The sequence below is a fragment of the Pteropus medius genome, unplaced genomic scaffold (assembly GCF_902729225.1).
Source record: "Pteropus medius unplaced genomic scaffold, Ma_sr-lr_union100, whole genome shotgun sequence".
NCBI classification, from domain to species: domain Eukaryota; kingdom Metazoa; phylum Chordata; class Mammalia; order Chiroptera; family Pteropodidae; genus Pteropus; species Pteropus medius.
In genome coordinates this window covers 525,084-546,177 of record NW_024354875.1, presented here as the reverse complement: position 1 = coordinate 546,177, position 21,094 = coordinate 525,084, and the positions used below count along the sequence as shown (strand labels likewise).

At 51.9% G+C, this 21,094-nt stretch overlaps 2 protein-coding genes across 8 annotated transcripts in view; both read left to right on the top strand.

Moving 5' to 3' along the window:
* The window catches only part of GIGYF2 (GRB10 interacting GYF protein 2), a 108,339-nt gene extending 106,691 nt beyond the window's left edge, over positions 1 to 1,648 (top strand). For all 7 annotated transcript variants that reach the window (XM_039855632.1, XM_039855634.1, XM_039855631.1 and 4 more), the window contains one exon: positions 625 to 1,648. In XM_039855632.1, coding sequence (XP_039711566.1) covers positions 625 to 692 — 68 coding nt within the window. In that variant the 3' untranslated portion in view covers positions 693 to 1,648. The remainder of the gene's footprint in view (positions 1 to 624) is intronic.
* Positions 1,649 to 14,731: 13,083 nt separating this feature from the next.
* SNORC (secondary ossification center associated regulator of chondrocyte maturation) lies at positions 14,732 to 20,890 on the top strand. The gene is made up of 3 exons (XM_039855627.1): positions 14,732 to 14,964; positions 20,445 to 20,627; positions 20,713 to 20,890. The coding sequence occupies exons 1-3, from the start codon at positions 14,892 to 14,894 to the stop codon at positions 20,820 to 20,822; spliced, it is 366 nt and encodes a 121-aa protein (XP_039711561.1). The 5' UTR covers positions 14,732 to 14,891; the 3' UTR covers positions 20,823 to 20,890.
* Positions 20,891 to 21,094: the final 204 nt, after the last annotated feature.

Genomic DNA, 21,094 nt, shown 5'->3' with positions numbered 1-21,094 from the left:
TTTTGGTTAATCAATATTGCTAACTGAAATCCTTTTCTTTGCAGCTTTACTTACAGTAAATTGAGTTGAATAAAGTGCTTGAGTCTTTAGTGCTGTCTGCTATGTGACAGAACATCTGAGGGCTTTAGGGACCTAGCTGTAGGTCTTCCCTGAAGCCGCCTACCTCCAAATAGCACAAGCTCTGGGCTTGAAGTGTTCCCAGTAGTAGGTGGGGCTGAAGCAGTAGTACTCCCCCTCCGAAAGCGTTATTCTTTTACGCCCCACCCACAGGCACTTGCTCCCCTCCGGGCACCCTGCCCTGGTCTTAACTACCTTTTATACCCCAGACTCCTCTCAGGATTCTCTAAGGCAGTGGTTCGCAGTTCTTTTTAAGCAGTGATGCTGTTTGTTTGTTTTCCCTCCCTGATTTAATTATATCAGAACCTTAAGAAATAAAACAACAGCAACAGACTCTCCCACTGAAAGGGCAGAAAACCACTGCTTGGCCTTTATCCTTCTTTCTTCTTCTTCCCCTGACTAACCCTAAGCTTTGCTCAAAAACAAGAGGCTTAAATATTCCAGCTCCTTCCTGGACTTTGAGCCACATAGTTGTCCAGGTCACTCACTACCAATGTTTTCCTGCAGGATTTTCAGTCAACGCTTCATCAGAGAGACTCAACATGGGAGAAATCGAGACTCTGGATGACTACTGAGCACCCGCCACGGACCGGCCTTCGCACCCTCCCCGCCGACCTCGGGCCCTCCACCTCCGGACACCACACTCACACACCATTTATCTTTATCACTGCAACAAATCACAGACCAGTCATCTCAGGCCTTTTCTTCCAGCCCTGTATCCACGAGTCCTTAAACCGCTTTTGTTGGCGAGCTTCTCAGACTGCAGATAAGTGGCCGGACCCTGTGTCTCGGGGGTGGCAGTCGGGACCGCTCCCCAACAAGGCTGATTCGGGGCAGCACGCGTTTACTGTGCCGTGATTCCATCCACCGTCTCCCAGAAAGTGTGTCGGGATCTGCCAATAGCAATTTACTTTTCTCTTGTCACTTTTTTTCTTTTATTTTGTTTTTCTTCTTCATTTTACCCCCCTACAAGGGCAAGGGGTCTAACTGGGGCAGTCACGAAGAGAGGTAATGGTGACAGGCGTTGGCCACAACGAAGCGCCCGCAGACTGTGACCGGAGCGCCCCAGTCCGAAGGCTGCGCTCCCATCGCCCGCTCTGGGGCTGCATCAAGAGGCCCTAGGGGTGGAGTGTATGTAGTTGGCTTGGTTCGATGTCGCACGCCCCACACCTCTCCTTTCTGAGCGCCCTTTCGGAGAGAGGATTCAAGTTTTCTTCATTAGATAGTGACTTCTAAGCGAGCTGGCTTCTCCCCTGGCCTGCTCCAACCTGACTGGACAGAGGAGACCCTGTGGCCTGGGAGAGGGACTTATTCTTAATTTTTCTTTCTTACAAAAACTGATTTTTCCCATAAATATTTTTACTTCAGAGGACTAGGACCAGTTTGTTTTGGGCCTTTCTGCTGAAAATTTGTCTCGTTTAAGAGGCAGCTAGGATCTTTACCATATGTATGAATTTGTATAATTTCACTTTGGATAGGGATAAACTTTTGCATCAGATAAAAGCCCGGAATTTCACCTGGTTCCTCAGCATTGCGTGTGTGTCTTGCTATGGCCCCGAAAAGGTTTCGTTTAAAGATTCTGGAATGGCAGTGGCTTGCCTTTCTGAGAAGAGAACATGCAAACAAACCTGCCCATCTTTGAGACCTCCGTCCGCGGAAACCACTGTACAGGAGGACGCGGTGGGATGGAGGGGATGGGCGAGGACGGGAGGGACAAGCTTGGTGCTGGCTTCTGGTCGTGGCCTCCTAACACCCCTTCACTTCAGACGTAAATGTGTTTAAGCCCTATTTATAAACAAATGCTCTTCCTGCCTCCCCCAGCCCCGCCCTGCCCAGCATCACCTGGAATTGCCAGTCGCACAGTGGAGCCCTCGGCCGCCTGCCCCTGTGCGGGAGGGAGTGCTGGGAGTGCTGGGAGTGCTGGGAGTGCTGGGAGTGCTGAGTTCGGGCGGCTCCTGCTGGGCTCCCTTTTCTTTCTGTCGTCGCTGCCTGGAGAAGGCTGGAGTTGCTCTGAGAGCGGTTTGGTTTGGGATGATTATATTTGGTTTCTCTTTTTATTCTTTTGGATTACCATTCTCCCTATCCCTTCTTGCCTCCCTCCCTTAAACATGTACATTAACTATACAGAGACTGCTATAAACATGTATATAGTTTTTGGATCAAATAGCATGAGGAGATGGGGAACCATTTAAAATTGGGACTCCTGCTCTCCTTTGCTTTGTAAATTCAGAAGTGGGGGGTGGGGAAGAGGGATAGTTAAAATGTTTACAGAACTTTAAGCTCCCTCGGAACTTTTGCCAGTGTGGAGGAAAATAAAAAAGAACGTGAATAAAACCCGTGGTATTCTCTCCGAGCGCCCCGCGCACTCACCGGCCTGCGTCGAGGCCGGGTTCGGCACTGAACGGTTCTCTCTTTGCCATGGGAAAGCTCCAGACACGAGCCCCAGCGCCCTGGAGGCGCCGGGCTTTCCCTGCCAGGCTGTGAAACGCCGGCTGGTTCTTTATTTGAGAACGTAGAGGTCAAGGTCAACGTGGGTAAGCCTGACCAAATGTCTTTCCTCCCTGACTGTTCCTTTCTGCTGATCTGTGGATCGTCTCCTGCCCTCATACCACAGACACCCCACCCCAGATGTTCCCCTCCAGAGCCTGCCACACCTGCCCCACTAGACTCCGCTGTGTGTGTGTTCGGGGAGTAAGTCAGTCAGGAGCATTTAGGAGTTGGGGGGCAGATCAGAAGCGAACAGAGTCATTTTAGTCATGGAACATTTCAGTTGCTTAACGGGAGGAGCCTTGCTCCTTCCTGAAGGAAGAAATCATTCGTCCCTGGGAATGTCTGTTTCTGTCTCAGCTCTGCTCACGTTCACATTCTCATTTGTTCACTCTCTCTTCCAACCGCCACGTTCTTACTCCTTTCTGTAAATGCATTTGCAAATTGCCTGAACTTTTCCTGAGTTTTAAAGTATTTGTTTTGTACACAGTTTGCTTACAGTATTTTACTTAAGAGATTTTAGAAACATACCCAACAACATAGTTTTGATGATGGAGACTTCCCTAGGATAGTTGGTGCTCTGGTTACTGTTACTACGTAACAAATTACCCCCGACTAGCTTACAGCAACCCCTTCGTTATGTTGATAATTTTGTGAGTCAGGACTTTGGGAAGGCTCCACGGGGCAGTTCTGTGGTGTCTCCTACAGTTGTGGTCAGATGTCACCTGGGGCTGCAATCTTAGGAAGGCTCGGTTAGGTTGGCCAGCCGACGTGGCTCACTTGTGTGGCAGTCGGTCCTGGCTGTTGGGTGGGAACTCAGGGTTGATGGCTGAAGGAGCTATACACGTCCCCTCCAGCATGACCGCTTCTGCACGGGCAGACTTCCGGCAGAGGGCGAGTCACCTTTTCTGACCTGAACTAAAGAGTACTTCTGTGACCCTGTGTTCTGTCAGAGTGGTGGTCCCAAGCCCACTCAGATTTGCAGGGTTGGGAACGTCCTCATCAGTGGAAGGAGCGGTAAGGTCACATTGTAGAAGGGTGTGTGGGATCGAAGGGACAGTTGTAGCCATGTGGGGGAAATAATCGCATGAGTTGATGTGTATACATCAAGGACCTTTAACTTTTCATTCAACGCCTTTTAAGTTGAGGGATTACTTTTTTCTTTTTAGTATCAGGATAGATAATGATGCTTTTAAAAAGAAATTAGTTTCTTTTAGGACAACCATTTTATAAATATCCATATAGTATATATAAATATAGTATGTATAATATGTGCCATTTTAAATACATTATTTTTAAATTGATCAGATGGAGAGATTTATACAAAATGCTTCATTATTAATAAAAACGGAAGGCCTGTGTGTGACTCTGATTGAACAGAAGTGCTACCGGGAAGTGAACCCGTTTCTCTGTGCCCTCGTTGTGGGAAGCGCAGCTTCGCCAGAAGGGCCCAGCCCGGCGGGAGTCGGCCCCGGAGGGCTGGCCTCAGCCTTGCTGCAGAGCGGGCGGCTCCTGAGGAGGAAGCTGCCGTGCTCGTCAGGCCGTCGTTGCCTGGAACCTAGAGGCAGCCGATGCTTGGTGTTCATTTTGCCAGTGTCGTCGGACGCCTTGAACGGCATGGACCTGTACAGCTTTTGGTAGTGCCAGTTCCGGACTGGGAACCTGGAACCTTAGAGAAGAGACTTTCCCTCCAAGGGACTCATCAGTGGGAACGTTTTGAAGGGTGTTGGTCTAGGCCATGAGAGGAACTAAAGAAACAACCACAGCCGGGCTTCACCGCGTGGGATGCTCTTCCCTGACTGCGCCCTGTGGCCTGCGAGCTGCCGTTGCCCCCACTTCGTTGCCGGTGGAGTGATGACGTGATGGGGCCGGAGCTCCGGGTCGCCTCCCCACGCAGCCCAGCCCCGCTGGTCTTCAGCCGGGACGTCGTTTCTTAACGGTGGTTTCCTTGTCTCCCGAATGAAGGTGTGGGAGCTGTTTCCCTTGGCAGCGAATTGTCTTTTGCTTGGAATTCTGTTAGCATGAGAAGTGGTCCCGAACGTGGCCAGTGGGGCACTAGCAGGTTTTGGTTGCATGTAACAGAGGACACACAGTAACCATGACAACCAAGATAGCTTATTTCTCAGGTGAAATGTGGAGGTCATCAGTCCAAGGCTGGTGTGGTGTTGCTGGCACCTGGATTCCTTCTGTTCTACCTTCTTGTTGGTGGCTGTTGTTCTCAAGGTCTCGCGTGGTCCAAGGTCACTGCTAGGGCACCAATGATCATGCCCATATTCCAGGAGACAGGAAGGAGTGGGGCGAGGCAAGCGGGGCACAGGAGCTTTTTAGCCCCTTTTAAGGAGTTTTTGTGAGAGCCCCACCCAGCTCCTAAGCCTCTTCAGCCAGATGTGGATTCATGACTAGGGTCAAAAGGCTGAAGTTTGGGGTGGGTTTCAAACTTCAGAAACTCTGTTTCTGAGAAGTGGGGAGACTGGGTCCTGCACTGCCATTTCCTTCAGTCTTCCGGTCTGAAGTGGGAGAAGCTGGGGACAGTTGAGTTTGTGCACCCCGACTGTGGGGAAGGGATCCTCCTGGCTGCCCCGCCTGCAGCTCTGCCCTGGGGGGAGGGGGCTCAGCACAGCCCTGGGTTCCATTGGGTGTGGAGCTGTTGGCAAAAGCCCTGCCTTGCTGTGTCTGGCATCTCTCGATTCACAGACTCTAGGTTTGGGGTATTTTTGTTTAAGTAAGGTAGCCTGGAGTGAACCTTCGAATGGCTTCACGAATGGATATGGGCCCCTCCACCTACCTTGGGCAGGTATTTGCCTCCCCGTCTGGGAAGCGGGAGCTGTCAGGTAGTCGTGATCGGTAACTTACAACGAGATTGCGTAGTGCAGTGCCCAGCACGTAAACGCTTCATGAAGTCTATTTGTAGGCTGTTTTGCAAGGGAAAAGGGTGTCTGGGGGGTCATGTGCAGGGGCAGCAGGGTTTGATAAACAGGTAAGCTTCCTCTTAGACGTCTTAAAGTCAGTGCCCAGAGGTATCCCTCAAGGAGGTGGTGTCGCGTGAGCTCCAGGACACGGAGTATTAGCACCAGCCTTAATCATTAACCGGCTCTTTTTGTCCTGTCTCTGGGCCTCAGTTTCCTTGCCTGTCAGATGAAGGGGTTGGCCCAGGTCATCTGAGGAACTTAAAACAAAAATCAATTTCTGAGCTCCGTGTCCGGAGACTCTGATTTGGGGTGGGTTCCAGTGTGGCGCCCCAAGTGCTTCTAAATGGGCTGCCTGAGTGGGAGCCACCAGCCTAGCTGCTCCGTGAGGTTCCCTTCGGCTCCCACCTGCCGAGTGTGCTGGTGTCACCTGCGTGTGCATAGGCCCGTCCTTGCAGCATGCCGCTGGCTCTGGGTGTTTGCTAATGTAGCACTTGTGTCTCAATGTAGGCGCCTGACGTTGCTTGACAAGTGCCCTTTGCAGTTTTACGGAAGCAGACCCCGGTCAAAACAAGCGTGGTGAGTTATGCATGGGACAGAGACACACACCTGAATTGCTGACTGTCTTTGGTAACATGAAATTAAACCTTGGCAGATTGGGGTCCATCATGAAACAGACACCACCCTAGGGATTCCATCAAAAGGAATGAAAAAATATTAGAGAATTGGTGTTGGAATGGTAGTTAGCAAAACGGGGAAAGAAAGGGTTACTGGAAGATGTGGGAACTGGGGAAGCCACTGACCCCATATCCACGGGCCCCGTCAGTCATCATTTCCATTTCTAGGGGACAGTGATGTCTCTTCAGTTCACTGACAATCTCAACTGGATCTTTAGTGTCCTAAAGATTAAATTTTATTATATCTGTATGTCGATGTGGAAAATAAGTTGGTTCCTATCTGCAGATACGTGCGTGTGTGTGTAAGTAAGCAAGGCGTCAGACGTACAGGGCTGTTTCTGGACCAGATCGTGAGGCTGTGGGAGACGGCTGTACACCTTCCTTCTGCACGACCCATTCCCTATTCCTGGTGCCCTCCAGCAGCCCCTCAGCTGTTGGGGGACCTGAACCTGCATTTCCGAGGGTTCTGAGTCCTTAACAGTCCTGAGGTTTTTGCCGTTTTTGTCCTTAATTAGCTTTTTTTCCAAGTGTTTTGTAATGAAAAAATTCAAACACGTATAAGACAAGTGCCTTAGTTCAGTCCGGGAAGTCCCACGATCTAGCAGCTGCCCGCAGGTTCGGTGTCTGGTGAGGGGCTTCTTCCTGGTTTGCAGATGGCTGTCTTGCTGTGTCCTCATATGGCGGGGGTGGGTGGGTGGATGGGGAGACACAGACATAGATGGGTGGACAGATAGATCCCGCGTCCCTGTCACATTTTTTTCTTTTAAAAAATCTTTTTATCCCGATGCGAGGGCCCTACCCCAGTTGAACCCTGATCGCCTCCCGGAGTCCCAGCCTCCACCCACCATCGCACTTGGGTTAAGGCTTCAGTACTTGCATTTTGGGGGTGCAAACTTTCAATCATAGCAACTAGCGTAGCAGACTCCTACCTTGTATAACCCAGCTTCAACAATTTTATTTATCCTACCTTTTTTTTAGCCTATTTTAAAATAAGTCCTAGATATCATGTCACTCATAAATATTTTAAGGTGCATGGTGACAGATAAGGATACCTTAAAAAAACAAGCTATGTGCCATTAATCACATTAACAATATTTCTTAATATCTAAATCCAGTCCATATATGATTTTCTCAGATTGTCTTAAAAGTGTCTCTTTACAAAAGTTTGAATCAGAATCAAAATGAGGTTTGTGGATTGCATTTGATTGATATGTTTGTCTCTTTTAGTATTATCAGTTCCCCCTTTTAAAAAAAATTGAGAAAATGGAATTATTTGTCCACAGAACGTCCCATATTCTGGGTTCAGCAGGGAGCATCTTTATGGTGTCAACGTGTTCATCTCCCCACATTTTCTATAATTATTGGTGAGATCCGGAAGCTTGACTAGATTCAGATTCTCCCCTCTCTCTCCCAGAATACTTAATGGTGGCATGGTATATGTCCTGTTACATACATCAGTCACATGGGCGGGCAGCACTGTCTGGTCGTCCAATTTTTTATGTTGAAATTCATCAGTCTTGTTGCTGTGAGGTTGATTCATCCATTAGAAAAGTTCTGTTGGTCTTTCAAGTAGCATTTTTTAAATTAATTTTTTTCCAATTACAGTTGACGTTTAACATTACATTAGTTTCAGGTGTACAGCATAGTGGTTAGATATTTATATAACTTACAAAGTGATCCACCAATAAGTCTAAAGTACCCACCTGACACCATATATAGTTATGACAATATTATCGACTATGTTTTCTATGTTGTACTTTTTATCCCGGTTACTATTTTGTAACTGCCAATTTGTAATTCTTAATTCCTTCACCTTTTTCACCCAGCTGCCAACCCCCTCCCATCTAGCAGCTATCAGTTTTTTATCTTTATGTGTCTGTTTCTGTTTCGTTTGTTTATTTTGATTTTTAGATTCCACAAATAAGTGAAATCGTATGGCATTTGTCTTTAACTTATTTCACTAGCATAATACCCTCTAGGTTCAACCATGTTGGAAATTGGGATGGCTCCTATGGAAAACAGTGAGGAGATTCTCAAAAAATAAAATAAAAATAGAGCTAGCTGTGGCCCAGCAATTCTACTTTTGGGTATGTATCTGAAGAAATTTAAAACACTAATTCAAAAAGATATATGCATCCCTATGTTCACTGCAGCATTTACGATAGCCGATATATGGAAGCAACCTAGGTGTCCATCAACAGACAATTGGGTAAAGAAGATGTGGTTACATATACATAATGGAATATGACTTGATCTTTAAGGTACTGTTTTTAACATTCATCAGCGATCATTGCCTAGGTCTGTTATTTCCTTAGTCATTGAAAAATTGATGATTCTTTCATTGAGGATGGGGAGACTTTTTATTTTGAACAATTTTGGACTTAAAGAAAACTCACCGGAACAATAGCAAAACCTCCCACATAACTTTCACCCAGGCCCTCCAGTCGCTAACATTCAGCCGCATCTGCTTGCTTTTTCTTGATGACTACACGCTCAATAATGATGCTTGGTAACTTTCTCTGTGAACCATTTGAGAGTAAGCCGCAAACACCTATCCCGAAATATTTCAGAGTGTATTCCTTAAAACAAGGATATTTTTTACATGGCCACAGTACAGCTTATAGAAAATAAGTGATACAATACTGTCACTTGTTGTATGTAGTTGTCAAGTTTCTTAGTCTTCTGACCTGTGTTTGTTTTTTATATCTTGACATTTTTAAGGGCGCAGGACAGTTACTTTGTAGAGTGCCTGTGATTTGCCTGGTGGTTTTCTCACGCTTTGGCTGAGGTCATGTGGTTGGGCAGGAATACTACAGAGGTGACGTGTCCTTGGTGCGTCACAGGCGCACACGGCGGTTTGAACCATGACTGGCAATGCTAACTGCAGTCAGATTTCTGCACTGGAGTGATTCTTCTCTTTGTGGGAGATAACCTTGAGACTGTGTAAATATCCAGTTCCTCGTCAAACTTCCAGCCACTGGTTCTAGCAGCCATTGTGATTCTTAAACAATTACTAAGATGCTGGCCAAGCTTTCCTTTTACGTTTATTAGTTAGCATTCGACTCTTAAGGAAGAGCTTTCCACACCACACGCACGTGAACACACTGCATAGATTATAATCTGATGCTATTTTTTGCTCACAAATCGTCCATTTGGAGTCTCTCCAAGTTGACTTCTGTGTCCTTTTGCATGTCCCCATCATGCTTTGAGCGCTTCCTAACTTTGGCATCAGCTATTCTAGGCTCATCATCGACTCTTCCTTTCCCATTTTTCTAAGGAGCAGTGGCTCCTTTTAGTGGGGAACACTAAATGGCATTATCCAGAAACCAAAATCTGGGCACCGGTCGTGCTTACTGCCACTGGGGCGTCAGTTTACGTGTATGCGTGTCCAGATACACGCACACATCTGTTATCTATGTGTCATAACTGTTCATCTCAACACGCCATGAGTTCTTACTGGTATCTTCAGTTCCAGTACAGTCCCACGGGGCCCATTCTAATCTTCCTCCTCTCCGTATTTTGTAATCCCACTCTTTAATAATGAGAAACTGACCCCTCTTATCCTCAGTATTATTTCCTTATTCGCTCAATCCTAGACTACACCAAAGTAGTTTCATAATCGCGAACCCATACTACTGTGAAAAAACAATCTTTCTAACTAGAGCTCAGTATTTCTTTAAAGATTCACCGCCAACATTACAAAAAATACCTATGTACAAGATGAGGCATGCACTAATCTTTGTAATTGACTTTTCGTCTAGTCTGACAGTGCACTGCCATTTTTCCTATAGTGTAGTTTTATTAATTATTTGAAATACAATTCACTGTCTTGAAATGCCTTAATAATTTTATCCCGCGTTTGTCTTTTACAAGCGAGGCCTGGTGGAGTGATGGAACATGCGTCAGGGCCGCGGCGCCTTGGCTGACACGTGGTTCTGCCCTCCCAGAGGAGGTTCTCAGCTGCCCACTCCCGCCCGTTTTCCCTCTCATCCACCGAGATGGATTCAGACCAAAATTCCATCTATCACTTGCCTTCTGTAAGCTCTCCCTTTGCTTAATGCAGTGGCATTTGGGAGTGTCCAGAGAGGAGTGTCAATACAGCACCAGTGCCCAGTGGTCCCTGAAGATACGTGTATCTCTCTTCCCTGGGGCACAGCTACTATGGCCTGCAGCTGCTGGCAGCTTTGGGAAGATTGGCTGTTTATTTTTGCAGCCATCTTGTAGAGTCCTTTCTCACCCATACATTGCCTTCTTTTCTATCAAGAGATTCTAGGTCTGGGAAACAGGTGGGAGGGAGGTTGGATGCTCTGTCGCAGTTAAGGGCAGATTTCTGCTCACCTGTTCATCTTTGTGTATCAACGCATTAGAAGGCTGCCCATCTATTTTATTTCTAAGGGTCAAACATTTTTGTGGTCACTTTGTCTTTGCCATCTATTGCAGTGTTTGCATCCACCTTATTCCCATTGAAACCAGTCATCCCATCGTCATCAACCCAAGGCTGCAGGGAACACACAGCACGATCTTTTCAGAGAAGCAAGCCTTCTTACCAGTCCTGTCTCAGCGCCTCAGTGAAGGGAATACACGTTGGGACTTCCTGAGGATGCGGGAGGGGTGGTGAATGTGTGTCACCTACGACAAATCCACTTCAGCGAATCTTTCCCTCTTGTCTTTGGCTTCCCATCTCTTCATCACGTCAGGCTTGTCAATGTCACTGACTGTAGGACACAATTGAGTCTAGATTTTAGTCAGCCAACCTAGCTGTTAGAGCTGCTTCTCTAGACGTTTGAGCTAAACAATGAGTTGAGAATCTCCACTAAACAGACCCTGGTCAATTCGGTTGACCTGATGCAATGTCACTCACATCCTGTTCATTTATTCTAACACCTCAGAATTCATTCCCACACATGTTCTCTAGATTTCTATTAGTATCAATTAGCAAAGTCTTACTTAATGCTTAGTTACTAATTTATTGCTAGCATAATTAACAGTTGTTTTAGTGTGTACTTATTCCCTCCTGGGCCAGACTTTGTACCTGTTCTCCTTGCGTCTAGTTAAGGATATGGAGGCGATGAGAAGTGGTCGGGGCGGGTCTTGTGAACAGGCATCCTCTTGCAGGGGTAATTAACAGATGAGGTTATTATGCAGACAGGAAAAGGCTGTTGTCTTCAGATGGGAGAAGAACCTGCTGCTTCAGCAAGAGAGGTCCGGGGATTTGTGAGTGGAAGATGCTCCGATTTGTTTGCATCTACCCAAATATCCTCATTACAAATCTTGAGGTCTCACTCCTTCCCAGTCAGTGCCATAAATACCACCTAAGAGAGTTGGCATGGCTACGAACTCAGTTTAAGATTGGGATTCTGCAGCACGTGCAAATTGGGGGCTTGATTTTATGCCCCGTATCTATCAGCGATGAGAGAATTTTTTAAAAGACTTCCGGTAGAAATACTGGAGTTCCCTGATCTTAGAATTTAAAGCCTGAATATTGTCCCTTTCTGTGAACACCAAATGCAGTTTTAATAAGTAACCAGTTCACTTCACTGTCCTTTTGATCATCATCACTTCTATAAACCTGAAGGGCAGCATCTCCTTGGTCCTGTAAGCCTTGTCTTCAGTAGGCACTTAGGCTAACCTCAGGTCTTAACCACGGCGTGCCATGATAACCGGGTCTCATTGTGCACTGGCAATGAGGTCTTCCCTGCATGCAACAACAAGGTAGCAAACCAAGCTCAGAAACTTCTCTTTGAGGGTCTGTTTCCCGGGACCATTCCAGGTGCCAAGCTCCGGATTCGTTAGGGTCTGACTAGGAAAGAGAGTTCGTTCTAGGTATTTCAAGCATAAGAGATTTGATACAGGAATTTTTTGGTCAGGATGTCTGTCTGAAAAAGTGAAGGAGGAAAGGGTGGAAATTTCCTTACAAATTGGTAACTACGGCTCAGAAATTGACAGCAGCCTGGGCTGCAGGAACAGAGTGATCACTCCACGGCCAGAGCATTGCCCGCTGAGGCTGCTGGGGTTGGGGTTCAGCTGCCCGATGAGAATCCAGGAGCCCGACTTTCCAGCCTTCTGTGTCTGTCCTTGCAGCCACTGCCGCCAGACCCTTTGCCATAGATTAGTCATTGTAGCCGGTGCTGCTGCTGCTGTTAGAGGTGCTGTCAGAAATCTGAAGCAGAGAGAAGTCCCTTTTTTCCCTACCCCCACCTCCCAGCGGTGCCTCCCATTGGCAGGTGCTAATAGGAAGTCAGCTGGCCAGAAAGTCTCAGGAGTGTGATGTGGGGGTCTGACTACACTGCGTTGCTACTTTACATTGCAGGGCGCGGAAAGATGAGGACAGGAGGCTGAGCAGTCGAGCATCACAAACGAGTGAACACTGAGAAGATGCTCACGGTTAAATCTATCCCAGAAATCCCAGCTTCCTGAATCCAAGTATTAAAGTTCCTTCTGGTGCTGGGCATGGTGCTAGGTTCTGGAAATGCGCTGGTGAACAAAACACAGCCCCTTCTGTCCTGGGGCTCACAGAGAGGGGACAGACAGACAGACAGACACACTGAACACTTCATCTAAAGGCACCATTACACATGTCTGGCAAAGGGATTTTTATCTGGGATGGACACACACACACCCCAAAAATAAATTTTAAAAGATCACCCTAATGTATAGGCAAAAAGAATTGACAGACCCTTTGCAAAAGAGCATATTCCTGTGGTGCTCAAGTTTATTAGTCATGGAAACACAACCACAGTGAGACACCACTGCATACCTATCGGACAACTAGAAATAAAAAACAGGCAATGCCAGGGGTTGGCGAGGATCTGGAGCGACAGCTGATGAGAGTATAAATCTGAACACTTTGGAAAACTGCTCGGCTGCAGCTACGGAGCCTAAACACTATCTCTGCCCTCTGACCTAGCAATTCGATCTCGAGACATAACCCAGAGAATTAGTGTATGTGTCCAGCAAAACAAAGACACGTACCAGAATATTCATAGCTGTATTTGTAAAAATCCAGACCTGGAAATAACCTAAATGAATATCGATAAGTAAATGGGCCAAATAGACAAAAGAATGGGTAAGTTGCAGCATATTCAGACAATTGAATACTATTCAGCAATAGGAACAAATGAGCTACTGCTACACACAGCAACGGTTGAATTTCACAGAATGTTGAACCACACGAGCCAGACACAAGAGTTCATATTACGTGGTTCTATTTATTTGAAGATCAGGTGTAGACAAACTAATCTATGGCGATAGAAGATAGAATTGCACTTTGGGGGGGCCGATGGGAGGGGCAGGAGGGAGCCTGCTGGTGCGTTGGAAATGTTCTCTCGATTTGGATGTTTACACAGGTATATACCTGTACAAAAGTCTATCATGCTGTAAACATAAGATTTGTGCACTTCACAGTATATTAGCCCTCAAAAAAGAAAAAATGAGCGTTTCATAGAAACATAAATGCCAAGAAAGTAAAACTGGTGTGGATGAGGTGTGTGGGGCTGACTGATGCATGCTGAGGCCTTCATGCGTGCTGAGGACGCAGCCACTGGATGAGTGGAGGGGTTGCTTTCTGGGAGGGGACAGCAAGCACAAAGGCCTTGAGGCAGGACCAAGTTTGATCAGGGTGGGGAGGGTGAACGGGGCCACGCAAAGCCCTTAGGATGTTTAAGACCAGTGGGAAACTACAAGGTGTGAAGTAGTGGGGTGTCTGCAGTTAGACTTGGGGAGTAAGATAAAAAGGGACTTTGATGACTTAATTGTGTGACTTCTCTCTGCTTTAGGATATCTGGGGGGTGGGGGCTGGAGAGGCAGGGGGGTTGAGGTCGATTTTGGACGCATTAAGTCGGTGATGCTTGTAGACACCCAGGCAGCTGTCCGCGAGGCGGTGGTGGTGGGGCTGAAGGTCTGAGCCAGACCGAGGCTGGAAACAGCAGGTCATGAGCATATAGTTGGCATTTCAAGTCTCAGGCACTTGGCAGAACAGAGAGCAAGAAGAAGGGATGCATGGCATTTAATGACATGGGCTTTTCTAGAAAGAGACTAGAGCTGACGGAGGGCTTAGACTGAAACTGCTTTCACGTGCGTGTGGTTTAACGAGCTCTGTGGAGAGCCCACGCCTGGCCAGGCATCTAGAGCCCGAAAGTGAGCAGAGCCCGTCCGCTCAGCGCACTGCCCGGGCCCGAGCCTCCGAGCCTGGGCCCGGGCTCTGACGTGCAGGTCCCGGCCGCTCCGGCTGCTGAGACAGAGTGCCAGGAGCATCTGCAGTTTCCAGGTCCCTGGGTGAACGTTTTACACGTGGAGGAGAGAGAGAGAGAGAGAGAGGAGAGAGGAGAGATATAGGTATTTATGAGAGAGAGAGGAGAGAGACAGAGGAAAGAGAGAGAGAGAGAGAGAGGAAAGAGAGAGAGAGAGAGAGAGAGCAGTGAATCATTTCCTCTCTTTTCCCTCTGAGGGTGGGGCTGCTCCAGAATCTGAGGGAAAGCGGTCTGTTCTTGTAAGCTCTGCTGTGTGTGTGTGTGTGTGTGTGTGTGTGTGTGTGTGTGTGTGTGTGTTGGCATGCTTGGGGGAAGGGCACGGTGTCCCAGGAGGACAGAGTTTGCATTGATGAAAACCCTTCCCAGCCCTTTGATACCTCTTTCCCGCCGCCCTCAAGTTACCCGGCTCAGTCCTCAGTGCATCCTGCTCGCCGGCCGTGCTCACTTGGGCCAGGATGGCATTTGGTCTGGCCCTGCGCATGGCGCTGCTGCTCCTCTCCGGGGTCCTGGCCCCCGCGGTGCTCACAGGTAAGGGTGCTCCCTTGGCTCTGCTACCACCATCCTCCTAGGACCAAGAAACGCCTTGGGCCAGATTCTCCAATGCCCATGGGGCGGAAGCCCTTCACGGGAGATGGGGCGGCCATTGCGGTGATTCTGCAGGGGACTCCCATGAGGCAGAGGGCAGCCATGGGGATGATGGCCTCTCAAGTAGGAGGGTGACTTGGGGAGCAGGGCCAGGGATGTTAGCTGCCTGGAGGGCATGGCGATTACTCCAGTACCCTAAAATCTGAAGGCTTGCAGATCTGGGGGTCAGGAGGGCCTACCAGGCCCAGGGCAAGCGGCTGAGGGGCCGAGGCTTCAGGCCCCCGGACGGAAGGCCACAGAGCCCTGCCGTTTACTTTTCAAGCCCTGCCAGCCCTTCCCTGCTGGTCTGCTGAACAGTCTTCCATTTAGGAAAAATCCCAGAGGGAAGACAGAGCCCGGGACTCCTCGGCGATACCATAGGGATATGGGACTCAGGCTCCGCACGGCGGCCACAATGGCTGGGTTTGGGGTCCAGCGAGAAGGAGAGTTCCAACGGGCTTGGGGCTCCAGGCTCCCAGCACCTCCACCCCTGTCCTGGGCATGGCTGCGGGGTCCCCGAGCTGGGAAGGACTGGCCCAGGCTGGCTTCGAAGTCTGAGAGAGAAAAGGCATAGAGAGGTCCCAGTGATCTTTCTCCTGGGAGAAAGCCATCTGTATTGGCCATGAGGTGGCCATAGGATGGTGTTTCGGGGTCCCTATGGGGTCCTGGAACTGAAGGCCATCCCTGCAACTTGGACTTTGGGGATGCGTCTGTGGGTCTCCGGGCAGGGGCGTCAACTGACTAGCAAGTGTGTGAGCGTGACCCTGGGGTGTGGGGCCTGGGAGCCCCACACTCAGGCTCACACACCGGGAAGCAATGGTGATGGCGAGGAGCCTGTGGACCTCCCCTGAGACGCCCTAGGAAGAAGCTGGCGGCCTGGCTTTGCTTCTGGCTCTGTCCCCTCCCGGCTGTTTCTTAGCCCCCTCTGTGCCCCGCCTCATCGGTACAATGGTGACAACCATGGTGCCTCTGCCTCCCTCGCAGGGGACTGCAGACCTACCAAGTTCAGACATATGAGACTTCAGGACGGGACAGCCACCCGGGAGTGCTCAGTCGGTGATCGGGGACCGTGTGCAAACGTCCAGGGCTCTTCTGCTGGGTGTAGGGTGGTCTCAGGCAGAACCACCTTCTCACACAGACCGGGAAAGCCCTAGGCCCCTCTAGGAGGCAGAGGTGGTGTCCCAGGACCTGGCCAAGTGAGCTAAAGTAGGGTGGCCTCTTCCATGACCTGGATCTTGAGCTGTGGTCTTTGCAGCCCCTACACCGCGCTCCCCCCCAGTGAAAGGTGTCTGCCTGGGGGTCGAAGTGGTGTAGATGAAGGCGCTGGGCCTCGCCTGCTGGGGCCTGGGGCTGCCCGGCAAGCATCCGTCCAGTTCCCTGCTCCCCGAGCAACTGGCTCCCTTGGCCCAGGCCGCAGCCAGACGTGCTGGTCCAGACTGTGCGTCCACAGCCTGGGTGGGTGGGCTTCGTCCTCCACCACAGGAATGCCTGGGAGACAGCCTCGTGTTTGGTGTCACCTGGATCTCACCTGGCCTCACCTCCCTCCACGTGTCCTAACAAGAGCAGACAGGCCAACTCTACCCTGACGTCTTTGGGGGTTCTGGCTGGCCGTCCCTCTTCCTGCCATTCTGGGAGGCGTATGCGAGACCCGGCGGCCCCCTGCCTGCTGCTCAGTGGGCAGTGGGTCCTGCAGCCCACAGGCCAGGAAGGAGTGGCCCTGTGGCTGAGGTCCAGGCCGGGCTGCTGCCCTCCCCACTGGTCGCCTGTGGCCGCAGCTACTGGGGCAGGGGGAACAGGCCAGGTTGAGCGGGCAGGAGGCCAGGGCAGGGATGAAAAGGCCCTTCACAGCCTGCACAAAGGCCGTCTGTGCGCGCGGGCGCCTGGGCTCGGGGCCCCGTGGCCGGAGTGAGCGCTGAACAAACTTATTTACCGAAAGGCAGGGGGGCTGGGGGCGAGCCCGCGGTGCCCAGGCCTGGGTCACGAGGCCCCACTTCTCCTGGTCTCCTCGGTCAGGGTGTAGAGTCACAGCATGCTGTTTACTCTGGTCCTCGGAGTTTGGGGCTCATCGTGGGTCCTCCTCCTCTGTCAACGTCACTGGCTCGCAGCTCGCCTTACACATCGTGGCTTCCATCCTCTGCACCTTTGCTTGTCCTGGTCCCTCTGCCTGGCTTTCCTTCACCCCTCCTCAGACAGGGCCTGCTGCTGACAAACTCCTGACAACTGTGCCTGTTCATGGCTTCCCAGAAGGATAGGTTTGGGGGAGGGAGTGTTCCTGCCTTTAAACTTTCTTTTCCCCTCGTACTACGGCAAACTGAGAAATTTAGAGACATGTAGATGAGGAAACGGTTTAGCTCCTCGCTGGCGGTTGCACCTCCTTTGCTGAAGGCAGGTGACAGAGTCCAGGCTGCTGCTGGGATGCCTGCCTGGACCGGCAGGGAGCTAGCTGGCCCCTGGGGCCCTGGCTGCTTTGGCACAGATGAGCCTTGGACCAGCTTCTGGGGGTCTCCCGTGACGGTCAGTTACAGCAGACACAACCACGTGCAGTGGCCTAGCTGGTGTCCCACTGTGTAGATCACACTGGGGGTACCCTAGGGCGGCGGCAGCCCATGACGACAGTGAGGACAGTTACCAACTCGTGTGGGCTGTGAAAGGCATGGTCTAACCCCATTTCACAGGTCAGGAAAACGAAGGAGGGGCGGGGCAAATCCAACTGCCATGGTCCCAGGCGAAAGTGTGATGGAGCCAGGCTCTGGACCCAGCCCCCTGGGCTTGGAAGCCCATGGGCTGAGCCCCTCAAGCTTCAAGGACTGGTCGGGTCTGGGAAGAGGGGCTGCAGGAGGGTACACTTAGCAGGGACAAGGCAGCCTGGGCCCGAGTGTCTGGCAGGGAGGAGCCGGGCCTCTGTGGGGAGTAGCAGAGTGAGGCTGGTCTCAGGGGACAGAGAGGGCCTGGGTGCACCTCCCAGCTGCCCTGCTCAGAGATGGCTCCCGGGCTCCGGCAGAGGACAGATGGTGGCTAGCTCCAGGGGTGAGTCCCTCTCCTCCCAGGGGCCACGGTGCCTGTCACTCCTGAGCTGGGAACTGGTTCCCCTAGATGCCACCCAGGCCAGCCGGGCCGGTATCCGGGAGCCCCGTGCCGGACCCCTGGCAGTCGGACATGAGCTTTGGCCGGTGGTGCTGGGATGGGGTGTGCCTGCCTGCCGCCCTGCCTTGGGTTCGCGGGGAACAAGCAGGGGCCAGTGGTTTTTCCATTTATCTGGGGAAACAGGCAGTCTGCAAGCCCTGCACCTCAGGGCCTGCCAAGCGGTGGCCACACTCAGGCCTTCACTCTGCCCAGCCCCCAGGAGCCTGAGGTCAGCATGCCTGGCGCCTGGAGCTTGCCACAGCAGCTACAAGGCTGCAGACCCCTGCCTTCCCAGGCAGTGACAAGGGAGGCCTGACAGGGTCACTTTGTCCCTTTTCACAGGGACAACTTCACACCCAGCCCCAGCACTGCAGTTGAGCCTTGGGCCCTGTGAGCAGACAGCTCCCCGCGGACCCCATTCCACCGGGTGCTGGAGCCTTTAGCCCTTGGAGGCCTCCTTGCCAGGGGTGTTTAATGAAAAAGGGTACAAGTTGGGCAGGCTTTGGAAAATGGAACAGTGGTTCCTGCCTGCAAGCTAAGCCTCCAAACTGAGCCAGCCCAGGCCTGGGAGAGGCTGCAAGGGGCAGGACTTGGGGAGCTTCGTAAAATTTTATCATAAAAAGATTTTAAGTTTGTAGAACAATTGCAAGAATAATCCAGTGAACTCCAGTAGATTCTTCACTTAGGTTCACCAGTTACCAACATTTTGCCATATCTGCTCTCTGTCTTCCTGTCTCTACCTACCCACACCTGCCTATCTGAATCCTGAGCCATTTGAGAGTAAGTTGCAGACGTGTCCCTTTGCCCCAAATATGCCCAAGAACAAGGATATTCTGTCATGTAACCAGTTAATCGTCCACATCAGGGGGTGAACCTGGACGCAGTACTGTTATCTAAACCATAGCCTTACTCAGATTTTACCAGCGGGTCCCAAACTGTCCCCATCCAGGAACACACACTGCATTTAGTTGTCACATCTCCACCTTCTGTGTCTCTCATGGCTTTGACATTTTTGAAACCTCTGTTATTTTAAGACGGGCCCTGAATTTTGGTTTGGCTGATGCTTCCTTCTGGTTTGCCCAGGTGGGCTCTGTTGGCAGGAAAGCCTGGGAAATACCCTTGTGTCTTCCGGAGCAGCCCTGGACCACCTTCGGGACCAGGCTGAGGGCCCTGACCCTGCTAAAGCCGACGGTCAGGGCCGGTCGGGAGCCTGGAGCCTGGAGCCTGGAGCCTGCTTGCCGCCTGGTCTGGAACTTCACTGGGCGGCGGGGGCCTTCTGTCCAGGAAGCATGGACAGGCCCAGGCTTGGGGCCGAGGTCGGGGGATGGGCCCAGGGTTATCACATAGGTCTCTCGGCCTGTTCCTTTAGTTCTCTAGGGCCCTTGGATACCCCAAACCCGACTAACCCCCAACCCATGAGCAGAGAAAGGCTCCTGCAGAAAAGGCTGCTCAGGGGATGTGCTGATTGAACTCGGCTTGTAATGGGGGCAGGGAGGCACCCACTCTTTTCTGGGGGTTCTCTTACAGACCAAAGACTCCCCTGCCCACTCTTCTGGCCCTTTTTCTCTGGAGACAGAAACGCACTGCCATCAGTCCCTTAGGGTATAGAGGCCCCTTGGGCTTGAAGCCTCACACACATGGGACAGTGCGGGTGTTGGCCCCCATGTCCTATGGGCCACATGGGTTTCTCCAGGTGAAGGCCAAGGCAGAGGAGCAGGGCTGACTCCCCTGGGGTGCAGGTGGGCCTCTCCCCTCCATCCCCTGCAACAGTGGCACCCTCCATTCTCCTGGGGCCCGGGGTGGGCAGGGACCCTGGGGCTTCACCTTCCTGGCCTCTTATTCAGGGTGAAGGCTGACCTGTGCCTGCCCTTCACGGGTAGGGGCCCCTCACGTGTCGCCTCACCCAGGCCCTCAGAGCCCATTGGTTCAGAGGGGGACCCCAGGCTCTGCTGGAAGCCAGCGACCTGCCCATGTCCCCCTGGTCTGCCCTCACAGCTGCTTTCTAAGGCAGCCTGTCTCTACTCCCCTTCCCCACAACAATCTGTGTTCACTTGGAGGCAGCCTGGCTCCAGTGGGGGCCTTGGGGCCACAAGTGGCCTCTCAGCCTGCTTGTCTCATCTGTGACACGGGAGGGCTAGTGTAGTGCTGAGTCCCAGGGCCGTGCACACAGCCCCACCTTCCCAGGTGGTCAGCTGCGGGAGCACAGCACGTCCTGGTGGGCAGTGCTGCCTGGGCCCCAGCTTCTGTCCTTGGCCTTGCAGCCGAGGGCCCGCAGGAGCCCGTGCCCACCCTGTGGAACGAGCCCGCCGAGCTGCCATCAGGAGAAGACCCCGTGGAGAGCAGCAGCCCAGCCCAGGAGCCCGCGGCCACCGGTCCCCCGGCCCCCACCGCTGCGCCGAGCCCCGAGGACAGCACCGCGCGGGAGCGCCTGGACCAGGGCGCAGGTACGCGCGGAAGGGGACCGGGGACGCGGAGCGGGAAGGGCCGGGCGGGCCGGGCCGGGGCTGACTCGCCCTCCGTCCTCCGCAGGCTCGCTGGGGCCTGGCGCCATCGCGGCCATCGTCATCGCCGCCCTGCTGGCCACCTGCGTGGTGCTGGCGCTCGTGGTCGTCGCGCTGAGAAAGTTTTCCGCCTCCTGAAGCGAATAAAGGGGCCGCGTCCCCGCCCGGCGCCACTCGGCCGCAGCACGGGGCGCGCCCACGTCTCGAGTGTGTCCGCGCGTGAGTGTGTGGCGAGCGGGGGTGGGCGACGACCCGCGACAAATGCGCGCTGTGCGCACGTGGCAGGAGCCGCCGGGTGCGGAGAGGGGTGTGGCCCACGCTCGGAGCGGGTCACTGGCACCGGCACTGGAACGTCGCTTCGACCCAGGGCGCTGCTGGCGGGACAGTGGGCGGCCGAGACCCGAGGGGCC